The sequence below is a fragment of the Schistocerca cancellata genome, chromosome 6 (genome assembly GCF_023864275.1).
Source record: "Schistocerca cancellata isolate TAMUIC-IGC-003103 chromosome 6, iqSchCanc2.1, whole genome shotgun sequence".
Taxonomy (NCBI): Eukaryota; Metazoa; Arthropoda; class Insecta; order Orthoptera; family Acrididae; genus Schistocerca; species Schistocerca cancellata.
In genome coordinates, this window is record NC_064631.1 from 243,404,197 (window position 1) to 243,426,272 (window position 22,076).

The window sequence follows — 22,076 nt, forward strand, 5'->3', positions numbered from 1 at the left end:
TAAGATAAATTAATTTTGCATTCAACAGAAAATACAACTTTCATAATTCTAAACTAACTTTAATGAGTCACCTATCATGAAGTAATGCTTATTTAAACTCATGAATCTTGCTAGTTTTCAAATAATGTGCAAAGAAGAATAAATCAGACATAGAATACAAGACACAAAATTTGTCTTACCCAAAGGTTGCTTGCGAAAGAAGTCACGAACCCATGACTTCTGTAGCTTCTGGAGTGATGGAAGATCATGAAGTGGGAAGACTTGGGAGATGATTCCAGCAGACAAGCATTTTGGCACTGCAGAAAAAGTGTTAATTTTACTTTAAACTAGTAACTGCCTGCAATTAAATCCTCAGCAAAGGTTGCTGATGTATATATTTAATATAAATACCTTCCATTTCAAATTAATTATGTGAACTCTGAAATTAAATCTAAGATAAATCTCAAAGGGTGGGGATAATTATTATCTGAAGGGGGAGAAGTAATGATAAAGTGGGGAAATAGGAAGGCAGTGAGAGACTGAAAGGACAATGAGGTCAACGAAAATAGTCAGGAACGAGACTACACTGATACTATGCTTAGAATATGTCAGGTATGGCTGCTTTTCAGGCAATATGTCTTATGAGGAAATGAAGTACCTACATGAAAGGACAGCACCCTAACAAGGGAGGCAGTGAGGCAACACGAGCATCCAGGGAAACAGATTTACACTGAGGTGATAAAAGTCAGGAGTAGCGATACGCGCATACATAGATGGCAGTAGTATCGTGTACACAAGGTGTAAAAGGGCAGTGCATTGGTGGAGCTGTCATTTGTACTTGGGTGATTCATATCAAACAGTTTCCAATGTGATTATGGCCACATGACGGGAATTAACAAACTCTGAACATGGAATGGTAGTTTGGACCTAGACGTGTGGGATATTCTATTTTGAAAATCTTAAGGGAATTCATTTTTCTGGGATGCACAGAGTCAAAAGTGTGCCAAGAATACCAAATTTCCAGCATTACCTCTCACCCGCAGAACGCAGTGGCTGATGGCCTTCAATTAATGACCAAAGAGCAGTGGCATTTGCGTAGAGTTGCCAGTGCTAACAGATAAGGAAAACTGTAAAATAACCACAGAAATCAATCTGGGATGTACGACAAACCTATCCGTCAGGACAGTTTGGCGAAATTTGATGTGAATGGGCTACGACAGCAGACAACCAATGCAAGTGGCTTTGCTAACAGCACACCACCTACAGAGTCTCTCCTGGGCTCTTGACCATAACAACTGGACCCTAGGTGACTGGAAAACCATGGCCTTGTTAGACGAGTCCTGATTTCCGTTGGTAAGATCTTATGACTGGTACGATCTTATGACTGGGTTCAAATGTGGTTCAGATCCCATGAAGCCATGGACCCAAGTTGTCAACAAGGCACAGTGTAAGCTGGTGGTGGCTCCATAATGGTGTGGGTTGTGTTTACTTGGAACAGAATGGGTCCTATGGTCCAACTGAACCGATCACTGACTGGAAACTGTTATATTTGGCTACTTGGATACCATTTATGACCTTCATGTTCCCAAACATTGATGTCATTTTTATAGATGAAAATGTACGTTGTCACAGGGTCCCAACTGGTTGGTTGGTTCGTTGGTTTAAAAGAGGGGAGAAGGGACCAAACTACGAGATCACCGGTCCCTTGTTCCTAATAAAACACTGCCACAAGTATGAGACTAAAACAGACGAGACATATAGCACAAAATGGAAAGAAAGGAAAAAGCACAAGAACGAAGCAAAGGCAATGAACACCAAAAGGAAAAGTTAACAACAGAGAGATGCTAGAAACAGAAGGGAGTAAAACAAGAAAGCAGATTATAGTGGCTGGCCAACCACAAGAATAAAAAGGAAAAGCCAGCCACTCTGCAACACATTAAAACCTCCACCCTAAAAGCACTAGGGTGGAGGACAGAGGGACAAAGGACATGCGCTAAAACTTAGATCAAATGATAAAACCCACCCTCACAAATAAAACGTAAAACTAAATCAGCTAATGAGGCGTTGTCGGATAAAATGAGCAGCACCAAGTCCGGTAACCCAAGATTTCATCGCTGGGCTCTCAAAGTGGGACAGTGCCCCAGAATATGGGCCACTGTCAACCGGGCACCACACCGACAATGAGGTGGGTCTTCATGGTGCAGGAGGTAACTGTGGGTCACCCAAGCATGGCCAATGTGGAGCCAGCAGAGGACAACTGATTCCCTGTGAGAGGCCCGCATGGAAGACTTCCACACATTCGTAGTCTCCTTCATGACACACAGTTTTTTTTTTGTATACTGTTATGCCATTTCGTCTTCTAAAGCTGTAAAACCCTGCGAAGTAAATCAGAACACAGGTCAGGTTCAGATATACCCATCTCCAGAAGCGGGTTCCATGTAGCCTGTTTGGCCAGCCTGTCGGCAAGTTCGTTGCCTAGGATGCCAACATGTCCTGGGGTCCACACAAACACCACTTAACAACGGGACCGGTCCAGGGCATAGATGGACACCTGGATGGATGCCACCAAAGGATGGCAAGGGTAGCACTGGTTGATGGCTTGTAGGCTGCTCAAGGAGTCAGTACACAGAAGAAACGATTCCCCAGGGCATGAATGTATGTGCTCAAGAGCACAAGACAGAGCCACCAGTTCGGCAGTGAAAACACTGCAGCCATCGGGCAAGGAATGCTATTCAATATGGCCTCTGTGGACAAACCAACATTACCATCAGCCATCGAGCTGTTGGTGTAAACCACTTCAGAGCCCCGGAACACTTCAAGAATCGAGAGGAAGTGACAGCGGAGACCCGCAGGGTTAACGGAGTAGGGCCAGGCGATGCTTCAGCCTACAGCTACACCACGGAGGTGTACGTGAATGGACGTCGAGGAGAGATGGTACAGGTAAGGACTCCAGTTCAAACAGAAGCAATAGCATGCGAACCGCAATCATTAGCCCTGACCTGGGCCGCCTACGCGGGAGGTGGTGAACCGCCGTGGTTGGGAAATGAAGATGGTAATTAGGATGTTCAGGAGAGCTATGAATGCGTGCAATGTAACTGGTGAGCATTTGTGCACGTCTGATCTTCAATGGAGGGACTCAGCTCCACCAGTACGGTTGTCACTTGACTCGTCCTAAAAGCTCCTGTCGCTAGTCGAACTCCGCGGAGGTGCATTGGGTCAAGCAAACGCAACGCTGAACCATAAACAACACTCCCATACTCAAGGCAGGATTAAACAAGGGCTCCGTAGAGCTGCAGCAGCATGGATCAATCTGCACCCCAGTTGGTGTTGCTCAGGCAGCAGAGGGAACTGAGGTACTACCAACACTTCCATTTAAGCTGACGAAGATGAGGAAGCCAAGTCAAACTTGCATTGAAAACCAGACCTAAGCAGTGATACGTCTCCACTACAGTGAGTAGATCATTAAGGTAAAGTGCTGATTCTGGATGAATGGTACGACACCGACAGAAATGCACGACACGTCTTCACGGTGGAAAACTGGAAGCCATGGGCTAGAGCTCGTAACTACGCCTTGTAAATGGCTCCCTGTAGGCGCCACTCAGCAACACCAGTACTGGAGCAGCCGTACGAAATGCAGAAGTCGTCTGCTTACAGAGAAGGTGAGACGGAGGGCCCGACAGCTGCTGCTAGACCTTTAATGGCTAATAAAAATAGAGATAGGCTCAATACAGAGCCCTGCAGGACTCCATTCTTCTCGATATGGATGGAACTATGGGAGACACCAACTTGGACATTGAAAGTATGGAGCGACAGGAAGTTTTGGATAAAAATCAGTAGCAGGCACTGGAGACCCCACATACAATGTGGCAAGGTTATGATGTCGCCAGGTCATGTTGTATTCTTTACATAAGACAAAAAAGATGGCAACCAGATGTCTGCGTCTGAAAAAGGCTGTTCGGATGGCAGACTTGAGGGGCACAAGATTATCAGTGGTAGAGCGACCCTGGCGGAAGCTGCCCTGACATGGAGCCAGTAGGCGACATGACTCCAGGACCCAACCCAACTCACCATATGTTCCAGCAACTTACAAAGAATGTTGGTGAGGCTGATGGACCGATAGCTATCCACATCAAGTGGGTTTTTACCAGGGTTGAGCACCAGAATGAAAGCGTTCTCCCGCCATTGCAATAGAAAGACGCCATCGCACCAGATCCGGCTGAAGACGACGAGGATATGTACTTGTAGTCAGACGATAGATGTTTAATCATCTGGCTGTGGATCCAATCAGGCCCTGGAGCTGTGTCGGGGCAATGTGCACGGGAACTGAGGAGCTCCCACTCTGTAAATGGGTCATTATAGAATTCACTGTGGCATGTTGTGAATGAGAGGATTTTCCCTTCCAGCCACTGTTTCAGAGTGCAAAAGGCTGGGGGGTAATTCCCTGACACAGATGCTTGGGCAAAGTACTCGGCAATCGCGTTTGCGTCGGTAGATAACATGCCATTTATGTTAGCACTGGGAACACCTGTTAGGGACTGGTACCCAAAAACACGTTTGAGTTTTGTCCAGACTTGGGAAGGTGATGTATGGCACCAAAGGGTTGAGATATATCTTTACCAACGCTCCTGCTTCCATCGTCTGATAATTTGGTGAATTCGGGCAGGGAGCCGTCTAAAGGCTACGAGGTGCTCCAGGGAAGTGTGCCACTTATGCCACTGTAGAGCTCGCTGATGCTCCTTATTTGCTTCAGCGACTTCCGGCAACCACCAAGGGACTGCCTTACACCGGGCGCACCCTAAAGAGCAAGGGATCACGTTTTCTGCCGCAGAAACAATTGTTGTAGTCACCTGCTCAACCATCACATTGATGTTACCAGGTGGAGGAGATCCAACGGTGACAGCAGAGGTGAAAGTTTCCAAGTCTGCCTTGTTTAAAGCCCATCTGGGCAGGCGTCCGTGGGCCTGACACCATTGACAGTGACAGGAAGATGGGGAAGTGGTCACTATCACAGAAGTCGTCATGTGCTCTCCAGTGGATAGATGGGAGAAGTCCTGAGCTGCAAATTGATAAAACAATGGTCAAGTAATTACCATGAGCCACACTGAAATGTGTGGTGGCCCCAGTATATAAGAGGCAGAGATCAAACTGAGACAGTAAAGTTTAGACATCTCTGCCTCCGCCAGTAAGCACAGTGCCACCCCACAAGGGGTTATGGGCATTAAAATCTCCCAAAAATAAGAAAGGTTTAGGGAGTTGATCATCAGAGCAGCTAATACATTTAGGGGTATTGCACCATCTGGAAGAAGATATACATTGCAGACTGTTATTACCTGCTTCATCCTTATTCTGACAGCCACAGCTTCAAGAGGGGTTTGAAGGGGCACAGTGTCTCTACAGACTGAGTTTAGAACATACAAGCAAACTCCACCTGACACTCAATTATAGTCACTAATGTTCCTGTAATATCCCTTATAGCCGCAGAGGGCAGGGGTCCGCATTGGTGGTAACGAGGTTTCCTGGAGGGCAATGCAGATAGCAGGTGTAAAGTTGAAAAGCTGCTGTAGTTCAGCCAGGCAGTGGAAAAACTGCCGCAATTCCACTGGAGGATGACATCATCGTGAGACCGGGAAGGCACGGAACACTCAATGAGGCAGTTTACGCCTCAGGGTCACCTGTTGCCACTGACTTTTTGCCTAAGCATTGTATATCCATTGTGTCTGAGAGGCTGGCGAGATCCAGGTCCTCAGCGGACGCCAGAATCTCCATCCCATCCTCAGAAGTAGAGCTTGTAGGTAGCAGTGGTGTGGATGCCACCACAATTTCCTTGGTATTAGGGGTTTTCTTTTTTGATTTCTCTTGGTGCTCCTTGGGTTTCCCGGGCTGGGAGGACTTAACTGGCTCAGTGAGGATGAACATAAAGCCCTACAGCCAGCTGCTTTTGAGCTCTTCAGCCACTGGTGGGTGTCATCTTTCCCACCAGCAGAAACATGGGAAGGGAGTGACCCAAGGAACCCCTTCCTAGCGAGAGAAGCTGAAGAAGACTTATGCTTCTCCAGTTTAGAAGTAGGGATGGACATCCCCAATGGTTGGGGGGTGGCGGGTGTTGCGCCTGAAGTAGGTGGTGCGGGAGCAACAGCGAGGGAAGTGCTGCCCACTGTCAAGGAGGCAGGTGTAGTCTTCCGGCTCTGAAGTGTGACAGGTTGGCGGAGCTGACGGTGCCAGAACTGTTGCAGCAGCGGCATAAGATGATGTCATACATACAGGATGTACGCGTTCAAATTTTCTCTTAGCCTCAGTGTAGGTCAGTCGCTCCAGGGCCTTGTGCTACGTGATTTTCCTTTCTTTCTGGAGAATCCTGCAGTCTGCCTAGCAAGGCGAATGGTGCTCTCTGCAGTTGACACAGATAGGAGGCGGGACACATGAATTATTGGGATGTGATGGGCATCTGCAATATCAACATGTGACGCTGGAAGTATAGCAGGATGACATATGGTTGAACTTACAGCACTTAGAGCACTGCATTGGGGGAGGGATATAGGGCTTTACATCACAGCGGAAGACCATCACCTCGACCTTCTCGGGCAATGTATCACCCACAAAGGTCAAGATGAAGGCACCGATGACAACCTGATTATCCCTCGGACCCTAGTGGACACGCAGGACGAAATGTACACCTCGACACACTAAACTGGCACGCAGCTCATCATCGGACTGCAAAAGAAGGTCCCTGTGAAATATGATACCCTGGAGAATATTTAAGCTCTTATGGGGCGTGATGGTCACAGAAACATCCCCCAGCTTGTCACAAGCAAGTAACGTCCATGACTGGGCTGAGGATGCTGTTTTTATCAAGACTGACCCAGAGCACATTTTGGACAAGCCCTCCACCTCCTCAAACTTGCCCTCCAAATGCTCCACAAAAAACTGAGGCTTCATGGAATGAAAGATTCCCCATCAGCTCTCAAACATACAAGGTTCCGGAGCAAATAAAATACGCTACCATCCTTAGCCTGACATTCCTCCCATAGTATGCTCAGGGAGGGGAACGATTTGGGGTCATACTCCTGTGTGATGAATTGAGCTCGTGAACGCTTAGAGGTCGCTGGTGTTTCACAACCAGCAAGAGATGATGGACTATGCTTCATCGCGTGTCATCCGCCCCGATGCCACCCACTCCGACCAGGGGCCCTCCCCCAGGCGCCACCCAGCCACAGCAAAGGCCACCTGGCAGGATGGTCATTGCTGGGAGTCTCAATGCCCCAGGGGGATGGGCATCTACCCCTTGGTATATGTGGGGAGTTAACAGCACAAGCATCAGCAGAGAGACCCCTATGTGGTCAGGGGGCTACAACCAACAGGGTACATGGCGGCCCCACCACAATGGACTGGCTACTGTGCTGGATATCAGGTGCAAAGAAGTCCGTGGTCATCATTGATGCAGAAACCGACACTGCATAGTGCATGGAGAATGAGTGGGACTGAAATGTGGCGATGGAAAGCAGGCTAAAGATCTCAAGGCACGATGGACATGATGCACCATGTAAGGTGCTCTTCCCCAATTGGCTCACTCTTTGGGAAAATTTTGAAGGATGAAGGTCAAACCCAACAGGGGACTATCACATGAAGGCAGAAACCTGTGAAACTCCTTTTAGTCACCTATTATGACAGGCAGAAAAACCTCGGGCCTGTTCTTACCCCCGGACCTGAAGGGGGGGAACAGGGGCCCCAATTGTTCACGATTGGTTTGAAAAACATTCTGGACAGTTCAAGCAAATGTTATGGCCACCATCAAACATTTATGAGACATAATTGGGAAATCCTGCACCAGCAATATGTCCGCAATTATGGATAGCTATATAGGCAGCATGGCTTGATATTTCTGAAGAGGACTTCTAATGACTTGTTGATTCAATGCCACGTCAAGCTGCTACACTACACTGGGCATAAGGTCAAAGTGAAACTGTTGTATTGTGGATCAATAACGCCATCCACAAAACTAGAAAAGGAATACATGAGATATTATGATGATGATGATGATGCAACAAGAAAGGTTCCTACTACAGAAGATTATTGTTCCTACTTTATGTATTTTTTAAAATTTGATTTTCTTTTATAAATGCAAATAAATATCTGTTCATCTGCTACATTTTCCATTCCCCAGTTCCCTCTGGATAATTTAACTACAACTTATTTTCCACCACCCATCCTGTTCCTCCTATTTTCATCATCTTTTTGTTAACTAAGCAGTGACCTTAATCAATTATTCCAGTAACAATGCAACACACAAAAAAATCCTGAGCAGTTATTTAGTTAGAGCCATCTTTAAATCTCAACACTAATTAGGTTATCTACACAAATTAGTTTAGATACTAGTGTGCTATTACATTTAAATTTACTCTATTACTTGTGGAAAAATAAAAACACTTGTAAAACAGAGAAATTTGTGTATGGATGTACGTAATGTTAGGTGGATGACAGGGCCCAAGATGATCGAACAATTTTCTTGACAATGAAAGGCCAAGCTGTGGCATTAACATACAACAGTATTTCTACAGGCATACCTAAACATACAGTTCAGGGACGTGAAAGACTTTTACATCACCCACACAATGGGATAGAGGAGTGAGAGGATATTCCTTATCTAGGATAAAACCTGCCCTCACAGAGTTCTAGCACTAGCTAATTTACTCACCCCATAAAAATGGAAACTAGAGATTGGGCTATGCAGCACAGCAACAGTGACAGCTTGTATGTATTCTCACAGTGACCTTATCCAAAAAGGGAGCCACATGATTTCAGTGATGTACTCTTTCACTGAATATTACACATACACTGCACTCAGTCAAGTTTGCATATTAGGTTCTCAATCATGTTTTCCATTTATATGTTGTATTTTGTGTACTTTAAACTATAGCTGCAAGTAAGCTGTTGATACTGACATTGCTGATATAAAACATAAGATCCAGTTCTTTCAAGGGCCCACTGATTTTAAGGATGATGGATTGTACATACAAATGTAATTTGCTATTAAAATCACGAAGTATTCTGTTAACCTTAGGTGCATAAGTTTTTCATTAGTGCACAAGTTGATTCACAAGGCAATTCCCATCTGATATCTTTTCCTTCTGTGATAAGGTAAGATAATTAGAACTGTTTGGCTGTGTCAGCTATTAGCTTACAATTCCTTGATGCAGTCAAAAAATTCTTTTAATTCATAGAAGGGGTTGGCAACAAGCCATTTATTTAATGTTTTCCTAAAGTCATGCTCTGAAAGGTCTTGTACCATCTGCGGAAGCTTATTAAATAGTTTGTGGCCCACTGTTGTTGTCGTGGTCTTCAGTCCAGAGACTGGTTTGATGCAGCTGTCCATGCTACTCTATCCTGTGCAAGGTTCTTCATCTCCCAGTACCTACTGCAACTTACATCCATCCAAATCTGTTTAGTGTATTCATTTCTTGGTCTCCCTCTACGATGTTTACCCTCCACGCTGCCCTCCAATATTAAATTGGTGATCCCTTGGTGCCTCAGAATACACCCTACCAACCGATCCCTTCTTCTAGTCAAGTTCTGCCACAAATTTCTCTTCTCTCCAATTCTATTCAATACCTCCTCATTAGTTATGTGATCTAGCCCACTAGCTCATAGTTATTGATTGACTTTGATAATCTATGGTATTTCTCATGTTGTGACCATGAATATTATTTCTACATTTTACTTCATGTAGATTCTTTTTGTATATGTTAACACTCAGTATATATAAATATTTATAACAGTCATTATTTTACAATCAAAGGACAAGGGTTTACAATGTGCTTTATGCTGAGTACATGTAATGACTCTGATTGCTTTCTTCTGCAGAAGTAATGTCTTGAACATGACTTGAGTTTCCCCAGAGCGCAAGTCCATATGACAAAGTACTTTGAAATAGTGCAAAATAAGATGTTCTAACATAAGTTTCTTGTAGACATTTCATAAGACATCTTAATAATCAAATTAATCTGGACAATTCAACACTAACGTTTTTTACGCATTGCTCACAGGACAATTTATCATCTAAGTATAACCCCAAGAACTTTATATAACAGGGATCGTTAAAAGGAATTTTGTCCTTTAGACTAAATTCCATTTTTTGTGTTTTATTGTAATTCAGGACAAATACATTTGACCTGAACCAATATGACGTTGGGGCAAGTGTATTATCTGTTGGGGCAAGTGTACTGTCTGCAGAATCTTTTAACTTATTTAGATCATTGTTTTAGTTTAGGAAGGTAATGTCATCTACAAATAACACTGTAAAAACATTGATCATTACCAAAAACAAAAATGGTCCTAACATGTATCCCAGCGGAACTCCCACCTTAGTTTGTTTCTTGGTAGACTTTTCTTTGCCAGTACGCACAACTTGCCTCCAGTTTTGGAGATAAGACTTCCTGGCAGATTAAAACTGTGTGCCGGACTGAGACTCGAACTCGGGATCTTTGCCTTTTGCTGGCAAGTGCTCTACCAAATGAGCTACCCAAGCACGACTCACGTCCCGTCCTCACAGCTTTACTTTTGCCAGTACCTTGTCTCCTACCTTCCAAACTTTACAGAAGCTCTCCTGCCCGTGAAAGGCAAAGGTCCCGAGTTCGAGTCAGTTTTAATCTGCCAGGAAGTTTCATATCAGCCCACACACCACTGCAGAGTGAAAATCGCATTCTGAAGACTTTAGTAGTTTTAGGCTGATGTCCCTGATGCCATAAAAATGGAGTTTCTGTAGAAGTGTGTCATGTCCTACACAGTCAAATGCTTTACTCAGGTCACAGAAAGTGGCATGAGCAAATCCGTTCTCCTCAAACAATTTAAGAACATATTTAATTACATAGTCTCTTGCATCTACTACTGACAATTTTTTTCTAACTCTATACTGTGTGACATTATATTCCAAGTTTTTCAAAATATGAAGACAACTGATGGTAAATGATGTATTCTATTACTTTTGCCATGACTGGAACTATTGATAATTGTCTCAAACTTGCAGAGTTCTTTTTGTCACCCTTTTTATACACAGGAACCACCATAGATAATTTCAGCTCCTCTACAAAGTATGCCTGTTAGAAAGTATGCCTCTGATAAACATTTATTTATGCAGTGAGTCAGTGGATAAACAATGAAATCAATGACTTTCTTCAGCAACTGCAAGACATGTCATAAATACCAGCACTATCTGATGACAAAGTTCCTTACTGTTTTTAATACAGTCCTAGGAGTAACCACAGTGAAAGTGAGATGATTATTGTAGGACGTCACATGATAATTTTTTCCTAAGAGTTCTGATGGACTTGTATCACGTTTACTGATGCCATTGCTTACTTCCTTTAATAAAGTAATCATTAAACTCTTATGGAGAGATACTGTTTTTGACCTTATGTGATTCTTTGCAAACACCATTTATGAGATTCCAAGCAGCAATGCATTTATTGTTAGAAGTCTCAATACGGTGGGCATTGTGTGACTTTTTCACTTCAGTAACTGCTTTTTTATAATCATTTCTCCATCTTACTTACAAAGATTTTGCATTTTCAGATTTGGTGGTATTATACATATCTGACAGCATCATTACATCATCTTTCATATCAGACAGCACTTTTCTTTTTTGACACCTTCTTTTTACAACCTCTGTCTGTCACTTTACATTTCCTAATGGGAATACTTTATTAAATATTTGCAGAAATGAGTTAAAGAAATATTCAAAATTTATATTAGCTGACTCAGTATTTGATACACAAAGATTACCATCATTTCTCTGGCAGAAGCTATCTCTATCTGCAACGGTTTTCGTGAACTTGTCAATTTTTCCATTGATCGTTGGCCTAGTGATCACCATTTTTGAACTGGCCATGTCACCACTAAGACTGACTGACAGCTGGCCTGTTAGCATATAATAAGGACACTGATTTGTGGTCAGAAAAGAGAAACACTGTTACGTTCCACTGAGCTCGGATGCATTTAAAATTAACAAATATATTGTCTAAGCACACTTGTTTCCTAGTAGGTTTACAGCTAACACACTATAGACTGAACTGTCGTAGTAGGTTTTTCAGATCACTAATCCTGCACTTGTCAGTCGACATGTCAAATTCAGAATTAAGATCACCACCTATTATAATGTCATGGTTGGTAAAGCTTTTCTCAGTAAGTGCACATAACCACTGTGAGGCCTGTACAATGATACTACTACTAGCTTCATGCTACTTATGACTGTACCAGTGGCTTGAAAATTCAGTTCTTCACATACATAATTTAGATTTAAGTTATCAGTGGTGCAATTGATTGATCTACCAACAATGATTGCTACACAACCTCTCTTGTGAACTCTTCAGCAATAACTGTTTGAGAAACTATAATTTTCGAACTTAGAAACTGGAATTTCATCTTCACTGGCCCAATGTTCATTTAAATACAATAATTCAAATTTATTCTCTGGAGAGAAGTCATTCTTTGTTGTTTGAACCTTGGATGTTTAAAAAACTGTTTTTTCCGGTCTATATGTTGCTCTTCCTCAGTTTTTAGATGATGTTGGATTTTTTTTATTGGTTTATCCACATTTTTACCCCCATCAAGCCATTTTAGTTTTCTTTGTTTTTTTATTATTTTGCACATGTCTGTAAACATTCTGCTTAATGTTAAAGGTCTCAGTTTATTTAGGTGCAGTCCATCCTTTCATCGGCAGTTTTCATTTAGGAATTCATTTGGATCTATGAACACTGCTCCAAGTCTATCACACTGTTCTTTTATGGCACAGTTTATTTTACAGACATATATATCACTTACATATCTTCTTTTTACTACTGCACTGATTATGAGCTGGGAACCTGGATAGACACTTCTAGCTATACGAATCAAGTTTCTGCTCTATCTGAGAGCATAGTTCAACAGTGCATTTCTCACCTCCTCCACGTCTGTTTTTTCAACTAAAGAAACTTGGGTAATGCGTAAGAAAACTGTGTGTGTGTGTGTGTGTGTGTGTGTGTGTGTGTGTGTGTGTGTGTGTGTGTGTGTGTGTGTGTGAGGGGGCATCAGAAATTGAGAGTGTAGTGGGGGAGGAGGAGGGGCACTAGTAACTGATGCCACAGAATTTGTTTGCTCTTATAGCATTCATTAAGTTTTAATGGTTACGTTAAAAATTTACATTGTCTGTCACATAGCAAAACTGCTCGAGACAAACTTCATTTCACAAAATATTTATTATAATCTCCTATGAATATCCAGTTTTTTAATCTCTGATTCATGTATCACATCTCTTATGCAGTTTAAAATTGCATACATATCTACCTCTGTTGTTGCCTCATATTTCCCATTCATATTACATTACTCTCAATTTTATTGCTTTATTTTCCTGAAAGGTTGATCTCTTATAAATCAGCAAACCTCTTCCAGTGGGGAGGATTCCTATAGCCTCTGTGCAACAAACTACGCTAAAGTGGCAAAGAAACTGGTATAGGCATGTGTATTCAAATACAGAGATATGTAAAGAGACAGAACATGGCGTTGCGACCAGCAACACCTATATAAGACCACGAGAGTCTGGCGCTGTTGTTAGACTGGTTACTGCTGCTACAATGGCAGGTTATCAAGATTTAAGTGAGTTTGAATGTGGTGTTATAGACAGTGCATGAGTGATGGGACACAGCATCTCTAGGGTAGCGATGAAGTGGGGATTTTCCCATACGACCATTTCACGAGTGTACTGTGAATAAAAGGAATCCGGTAAAACACCAAATCTCTGACACTGCTGCGGGCAGAAAAAGATCTTGCAAGGATGGAACTAACGACGACTGAAGTGTGTCATTCAACATGACAGAAGTGCAACCCTTTCACAAATTGCTGCAGATTTCAATGCTGGGGCATCAACAAGTGTCAGCATGCAAACCAACAACAAAACATCATCAATATGGGCTTTCAGAGATGAAGGCCCTCTTGTGTACTCTTGATGACTGCATGACACAAAGCTTTACACCTTGCCTGGCCTGTCAACACTGGCATTGGACTGTTGATGACTGGAAACATGTTCCTTGGTCGAACAAGTCTCGTTTCAAATTATATTGAGTGAATGTGTGTGTATGGGTATGGTGACAACCTTGCGAATCCATGGACCCTGCATGCCTGCAGGCAACTGTTCAAGCTCGTAGAGGCTCTGTAATGCTGTGGGGCGTAAGCAGTTGGAATGATATGGGACCCCTGATACGTCGTGTCACGTCTGACAGGCGACATGTATGTAAGCATCCTGTCTGATCACCTGCATCTGTTCATATCCATTGTGCATTCAGACAGACTAGGGCAATTCCAGCAGGACAATGTGATACCCCACCCATCCAGAATTGCTATAGAGTGACTCCAGGAACACTATTCTGAGTTTAAATAAATCTGATGGCCACCAAGCTCCCCAGACGTTAACATTATTGAGCATATCTGGGATGCCTTGCGACATGCTGTTCATAAGAGATCTCCACCCCCTCATACTCTTATGGATTTATGGACAGCCCTGCAGGATTCATGGTGTCAGTTCCCTCCAGCACTACTTCAGACATCAGTCAAGTCCATGCCATGTCATGTTGCGGCACTTCTGCATGCTCACGGGGGTCCTACATGATATTAGGTAGGTGTACCAGTTTCTTTGGCTCTTCGGTGTGTATATACCATGGCATGTTAACCCATAGAACCAATTAAATTTAAAAACAAGCAACAAAGTGATAAAACTAGTTTTCTAGCATTATATACTAACCTATTGCCTGTCCCTCAATCAACTTGAGCCCTCCAAGTTGATCACCAGGAGCTGCCCTCAATGTCTGAAGCAGGTGCAGAACCAGCCACTGCCTCTCTTGTGTTGTGAAGAAAGTGGATTCATTGTCCGTCCCTTCAAAACAAGCTGCCTCTTGCTGCACAAATTCCTTTAGCCCACCTCCAAATTCTGATTTCAGTGTTTTTGGAAGATGGAGTTCCTCTGCTGCCTTCAACAAACTAAAAAAGATTAACATCATTTCAGAACAGCATTGCAGTTTTCTACAATTTCCGGTTTTGTTGTGCCAAAGAATGTGCATGATGTTCTGTAAGCATCTCTGTTTCCATATTATGATATGGTACTCTTATAGGCAGACAGATCCATTTCTACGTCTAAGTTTAACATAGTCCCTTTCTGAAAATTGGACTTGGCAAAATGCACAGAATGAAACAGTGTGCTATACTCCAATTAAAATTACTTTGTGACTAACAGACTGCAGTGGCAGATGGGCGATGTAACAAGCACTTGGCACAAGAGAAAGAACTACGACTGGATGGTACTTGACGCCTGTCTTCAAACCACTGAAACATCATTCACAAATTAATTTTAATTGGAGTATAGGTTTTACACCAGAACAAATGGAAGTGAACACAAGCAAATGAGTACTGGCAAAAAATTTGCCAGTGTTCACTATTACACTGGAGAGAACAGACCAGATCATGAGAGAATGGGAACAGATTGTGAGTGCTGCACTTTTTATTTATTTATTTATTTTTTTTGCACTAATGATTGGCACACAGCATACAACACTATATAGTTTGAGGCACAATGGAAAACTTTGATATTCTAAGAGGATCAGTGCAATAAGTAAAATGGTGTATGAAGAGAAGAATTTAAGTGTCTGAAATTGTATGTACATGTGAAATGCATGGAGGTAGTACATTGCATCTCCAGCTATTATTAGAATTATTCCAAAACTTTGTACATATGTTGATTCATGCTTTTAGCTGGTTTCTCAGTATGATTGTGGAGAAAATTTAAAAGCAGAACACTAATTGTTGATGACAAACATAACTGAAAGAAGCTCTGGTTATTAGCAACTGGAGATATTTACATCATTGTTGGTTTTGCATGTCAATAGCTGCAATGTCTCAGATAGTTTCTGGTGTCTGCAGTGACATGGGAAGCACTTCAAGGCTTTTATTAAAGCATGTATAAGAAATGTAATAATGTTAATAAAATATGGTTAACAAAATGTGCAATATAGTACATAAGACCTGTCACCCATGCTATTTGATAAAAATCAGCTATATAGTTTTTTTTAGAGTGCAGATGGTGTGATACCTGACAAACCTTTTTTGATATCATCAAAAATCTATAATACAACAGTGAAACAACAGCCATGTAATTATAGCTACTGTGAATTTAAGCAATGAGGCTGACTACGTCTTCCATATATTTTTAATTTTAATCAGCGTAGCAGGTACACATTCTCAAATATTTCTTTTTCTTCAATTTTTGTCTTGCAGGTCTCTCTGAATCTAGAAGCACCTATGATACTGATGTTCTTCTATCAGCAATATGCATTCTACCGATTCCAGTCCATTGCTCATGCAACTCATGTCAATAATGGAAATGAATAAGATAGAATACAAAAGCTTTCTGTATTGATAACATCAAAGCAGGGACAATGCGCCATGAATCGCCACAGTAAGCAAAGGCATATCATTCAATGTACTTTCACCTGTCTCTCAAATGGCAACTGTAAAACCTACTGTTTACACAAGAGGGAATTCTTGTTCACTGTTGTTCCCTCTGGTGGTAAACCAGGCTTTGAAGGGATCAGTCGTACTACCTGCGCAAAATTATTTAAATTCTTCCATCAATTGTATGTGATGGCTGATGTTTGTGTGAAGTCACATAGCCTCTTCTGTAATTGGCTGATAGAAGCAGACCAAATAGGCACCATGGTGCTTTATGTATTTGCAAAACTTTACTGCCACATTCGGCAGTTTTCTTATTTATACTTGTGTGCTGTGAAAGTATGCAACAATCAGTCTTTCCTTCTCATCCTGTGTGGTTAAGTCTCCCCTGACCCACAGCTCTGGGTGACTTTCCCGAAATCTACTCCTTTTCCAGACCTCTCCAGTTCTTTTCCTTCATCCCTCTTTCTTCCCCTTCAACCCTTCTGCCTGAAAAAGGAGCCACTGGCTCTGAAAGCTTGCCTAATTACAGCCTTCTTTTGTGTGTGTGTGTTTTCCCGCCACTTAGTTAGTAGACTTTTTTTCTACCCAATTAAATTATTTTGTCAAAAATTATTTGTTTTTGTTGTTATAGGGAGAGTAAAAATATTACTGGAATGCAGTTCACTGGAAGTAGGGTATTTTCATCTTGCTCACTTCCTGTCCATGTCTGCTTCCTAATATACAGAGTGTTAAGGGTATAAATCAAATATTGTGATCATTGGTAGCTTAATGTGTAGAAAAGGTACAGATAGAGGCTACCATTTACTTTTAAGCAATAAAATTTTTCTAGTAATGATTACATTTTTGAAAAATCTTAAATTTTACTGTAGCATGTGGACTTAAATTTAAAAGCAATCTTTTTATTTAAAATAACTTATTTCAAAAATCATGGATGGCTCTGAAAGCATTGCTTTCCAATTTTAGTACACTTCTTGGATTCTTCTGCAAACAGTTTCAACCTCAACATTAACAAGCATTTTATCAGGTACTCATCTTTTCTAGCTCTTTTGGCTACTGTTACAAGAAGTGCATCATTCTATTTTACAAAATTATACTTACTTCAACATAGCAATTGACAGAAGGGTTAATATTCTTTATTACATACCTAAGTACAAGCATCTTAGTTGACTATCGTTTGCTGACAACCTCGTTTCGATGCCTGAAACTCTTCACGAAATAAAAGGGGTGTTACGTCTTACGTGACTCATGCAATATGGTGGGCAGTGTCGTTTACTGTTACGTCTCTTCTAACGGTTTGTAAAAAGGTGTGACATTTTCTTTGTTGAAACCCAATGCTCTTGAAAGAAGTGTCACAGGGCTTATGAATTGATAGGTGAGACAAATGATGATTTAGAAACAGGTCTGCCCAGCTTCTACCAGCTTTGTTAGTGGTGAAAGGTGCATTAATGCCATTCCTTTCAGCTAAAATGAATGCCATTTGTTGAGTTCCCATTTTCACTGCTTTCACAGCAAAGATGGCTTCAGCCATCTTCAAAGGGTTCCAGTCTACCTTCTGTCCTTAAGATTGATATTTAGGTTTATATATGGCATTCTGAAATAAGGTAGTTATATGAATGCAAACTGGTCCCTAGTTACACCCTTTGTGATAGCCCATATTTGGACCACACTGTGATTCTCCAAAATGGCACAACGCTAATTACGAAATGCAGATAGAAGTATGGAAAACAGGTTAACATGTCAGTAAAATGAATTGCAATGCAGAATTAAGTCAGAAGATTGAGGAAATGGTTAAGTACATACCTCTCGATAAATTGCACGCCGCATATCAAGTTTGCACAAATGAAAATTCACTGCATCCAAACAACAAAGTTCAAACAATCAACTATTTACAATCATTCTCAGAGGTAGCGGAGAGTTGATTCACACATTCCTTAAGCAGGTCACAGCATGTACTGGGGCCCCAGACCACATTTAGATAAATATCCATACTTGGACTTTACCCTTTAGCCACTTCAGTGTGTTAGATTTCTTTTCTTTTTCTTTTTTTTTCCCCCTTTCTGTTTCTAACAGTCTTTCCATACACGCCACATAATTTACAATAATTTACTACCAGGCATTTTCTGCACAGTTGTAACAGCACCACCAAGTGGACTACACTACACCAGTCAGTATAGACTAGCCTTTTGGTGTCCATGCATCCACACTTCAACACATGACCTGCTGTCCAGGGGAAAATAAGTATTAATAGCTTGCTCCTGCCACATACACATGGAGACACTAACCAGCCAAAAATCATTCTACTCTTAATCGCTCTAATTATTTGACTGTAAATGAAGTAAATAATGATGTAGTGTTGTTCAATACATTGTCCTCAGTCATCAGTAAAAATACCTGCACTTATACCCCAAACACAATATACGATTGTAGAGAACTGGAAGCACAGTTTATATACCCTGTAGAGGTATGAAAAAGCGAAATCAACAAAAAAATTATGCAGTGGAGCAAAATATCAGTTGTACTACAAATTTCAGCCGACAGCCACATTAACATCAGTATGTGATACTAAGAAAATAAACAAACCTACTGACAATGGTGAAACTTCATTGAAACATGTTCTGGTAATAAATAAGAGAGAATCATGTTTGCTCAAGGCTGAAATATATTTCCTTAAAAATTATAGGATAGTTTCTTTGACAACCCATCAAAATTCAATAAATCAGAAATGAACTATCATTTTAAGATTATACACAAAAAAGAGAGAGAGAGAGGAGAAGAAGTAAACAATCCTATTTCAACACTGAACAGGTAACAAGTTACTGATATTAGTTAATGGCCATCATCAGATTTTTATACGGAAAAATAGCTACCAAGTTTTGTGACATTTCACAAAAACCACCAATTTTACACTATTTCACTAAAATTGCCAATTTTGCATTTTTTACAGAAACTAAAACAGGTGCAAAATGCGTAGAGGAGAGAATTTACGAATGTGCTACAATGTAACTCCTTATGTATTGGGTGCCCACAGGGATTATGGCAACTTGTTTAAGTTAATTACAAGTGTGTGTATAAGTGTTTAAAACACTCATTCTTTTGTACTCCATACTCAAATTAAATTAGAAGAAATCCTAATAACCAGTACAATCGGAAGTAAAGTCTGCGAGGCACTTCACAGTGTAAGTCTGGAAGAATACTGGAGGTAACGGCAGAGAAATGAACAAATGCACATGATATTCTAAAAGTGCACTCATATCTTGTCTTTTCAGTCTTATCAAAAGTATTGGGAACACATCTGACATCAGAGTGTACAGTTTTATTATAAAATATTAAATTATTTTGAATAATAGATTTGCTTTTCAGCAACAAAAAGCTACTGTCGATGTCATTAACCATTCACAACATTTTAATATTTTATGATTAAATCAATGAATTTGGATGCAACACTGCGTTAATGTTTATATAAGTTTGTATTAAAACTTCTGTTTCCCTTTAGCAAGGTTTCCCACTAGATTAAGCTCAGCTGCTCACATCCCTCGGATGCTACACGTCCTAATTACAATAATATATAATTAACTTGATACTGTGGCCTCCACAATTACATTTTTCATTTAAATACACAAAATTTATTTCAGCCCTGTGACCCGAGGTTCCACGCAACTTTTCTGTAACTTTTCCCATTTCCTAAGCCTCGCCAGACCATTTCCTTCACCCTCTTCCTTACGCTTCAACCCTCCTGTCACAAGGAAGATAAGTTGGATGCAAAAGCTCATGCATTTTCACACTTTTTTCCCTTTCTTCTGTTGCCGCTTGAGGAGTATGGTTTTTTTTTTTTTTTTTTATCTATACATGTCATATTTTCAAAACTTATATCAAGATGAAGCAGTATTCAAAGACCATCAATGTGACTCATTCTCTTTTACTTTTGGGATTTGGTGAATATAAGTTAGTGTTTTACACCACGTCTATGAACCTAATATTGCGAATTGTCTAACCCAGACACCTATTACTTAAAAATGCATCTGAATACATTAAGACTGCTAATGACCTACTTAAATATCCCTTAATACTGCAATTTATTATCTCTATAATTTCACTTATTGGCCTGCTGTGTATTAAGCCACTAATGTTATGCCTTGAAGTTGTTTAGCCAAATTATACTGTGTTTCACTGACTTCTTTTTTAACCACTGTTACTGCAATGAGCATTTGTTCCCACAATTTATTAACACATCTTGTCTAATGATTTTTTTTTCTGAGGTAAGGAGGATGAAATTACATTCTCCTATTAAAATCAGTTTTTGAATTTACATGCCAACATTATTTAACACAGATTCATCCATCATTAAAGGTCATCTTTTTACCATCAGTTTCACTACAATGCTGAATTATTTTGCTTTTAACATACATTTCATTTAGCCACTGATATTTATTTCCTAATTTACTCTTCAGTTTGCTCCAAGTCAACAACTTTCTGTGATGAATGCTAACATTATCACTACCATTATAATGTTCACTTTAGTATCAACAGAAAATTCAGACAAGGAATTAACAATGATAATAATGACACTGAAGTGCTAGTAAGTAGTTACATCCAGGAGGCAAAATGTTTACTAATAGTGATACATACTCATGAAAGTGAAAGCAGAACTATCAATTCCTTTCCTATGGAGGAAAGAGGGATAGAATCCTCATCCTCACTACAGGTGGGTCCCTCTCATCCTGGGGCCTTAGTGACTGCCTTTCCCTTTTAACCTTCCACACTTGACCCCTCTCCCCTCCCCACAGACTGAACTAATAGTTCACTTTTACGTGTGTACCAGTGGAACTAAACATTCATCTCCTAAAGGTGAACACGTTCGGCACTCTGGTTGAGCTTCTGCTTCCAGTGTAGACTGTTGCACTCAAGGTGCAGGCTGTGGCATTTGCTATTAATTGAAATGTCTACTTTTTTCCCACTTTTGCCAATAACATAATGAGGGTCCACACATGGAGGTTTCAGTGCTCATTTCACTCCGTATCTGTGTAAAATCACATGAGTGCATGTCTGTAACCTGCGGTGCACATTATTTTGTGATGCTCCAGGTCTCGATGATGGACATGGTCAGATTTGCGTCATCTGTTCTCTCAGATGAGAAATGAGGTCTGTTTGATTGGTGTCCTCCATCATGACCATGTGTGGACCAATGAACTCGCCACTTCTCCATAAGTTAACTTGACCAGAGCAGCGTCCTGATGGGGTTTGCAAGTGTTTTGCAGACCAAGCAAGACCAATGGTACAGATGTTCTTCAATTTGATTCGTGATACATTAGTGCGACTTTTAATAACTGGTGCCAGTGCTCAATCATTCCACCACTTGCTGTATGATGGTGTGTCGTCTTGTGATTTAAAGCACTGCAGAACTTTAGCTGGGCAAATAGTTCAGATTCAAATTGTTGGCCACACCCCATTGTGTTGTGTAATGGACAGCTGAATGGGGCTATCCAGCGCAAAACAAAGGTGGAGGCTAGTGTTTCCACTGACATACTGTCTACTAGTATAGCTTCTGGCTGGAGGGTAAAGTGGTCAGTTGCTGTTTACTGATACTGTTGGCCATTTGTGGGTGGTAATGGTCCTATTTCATAGATATACAC

The 22,076-nt window shown here is 41.0% G+C and overlaps 1 protein-coding gene across 1 annotated transcript in view; it reads right to left on the reverse strand.

The window, feature by feature from the left end:
• Positions 1–22,076, reverse strand: part of LOC126190852 (anoctamin-8) — a 191,448-nt gene that overhangs the window by 151,359 nt on the left and 18,013 nt on the right. Inside the window, exons 4-5 of the mRNA XM_049931440.1 lie at positions 14,744–14,979; positions 180–296 (exon numbers count right to left, since the gene is read on the reverse strand). Coding sequence (XP_049787397.1) covers positions 180–296; positions 14,744–14,979 — 353 coding nt within the window. The remainder of the gene's footprint in view (positions 1–179; positions 297–14,743; positions 14,980–22,076) is intronic.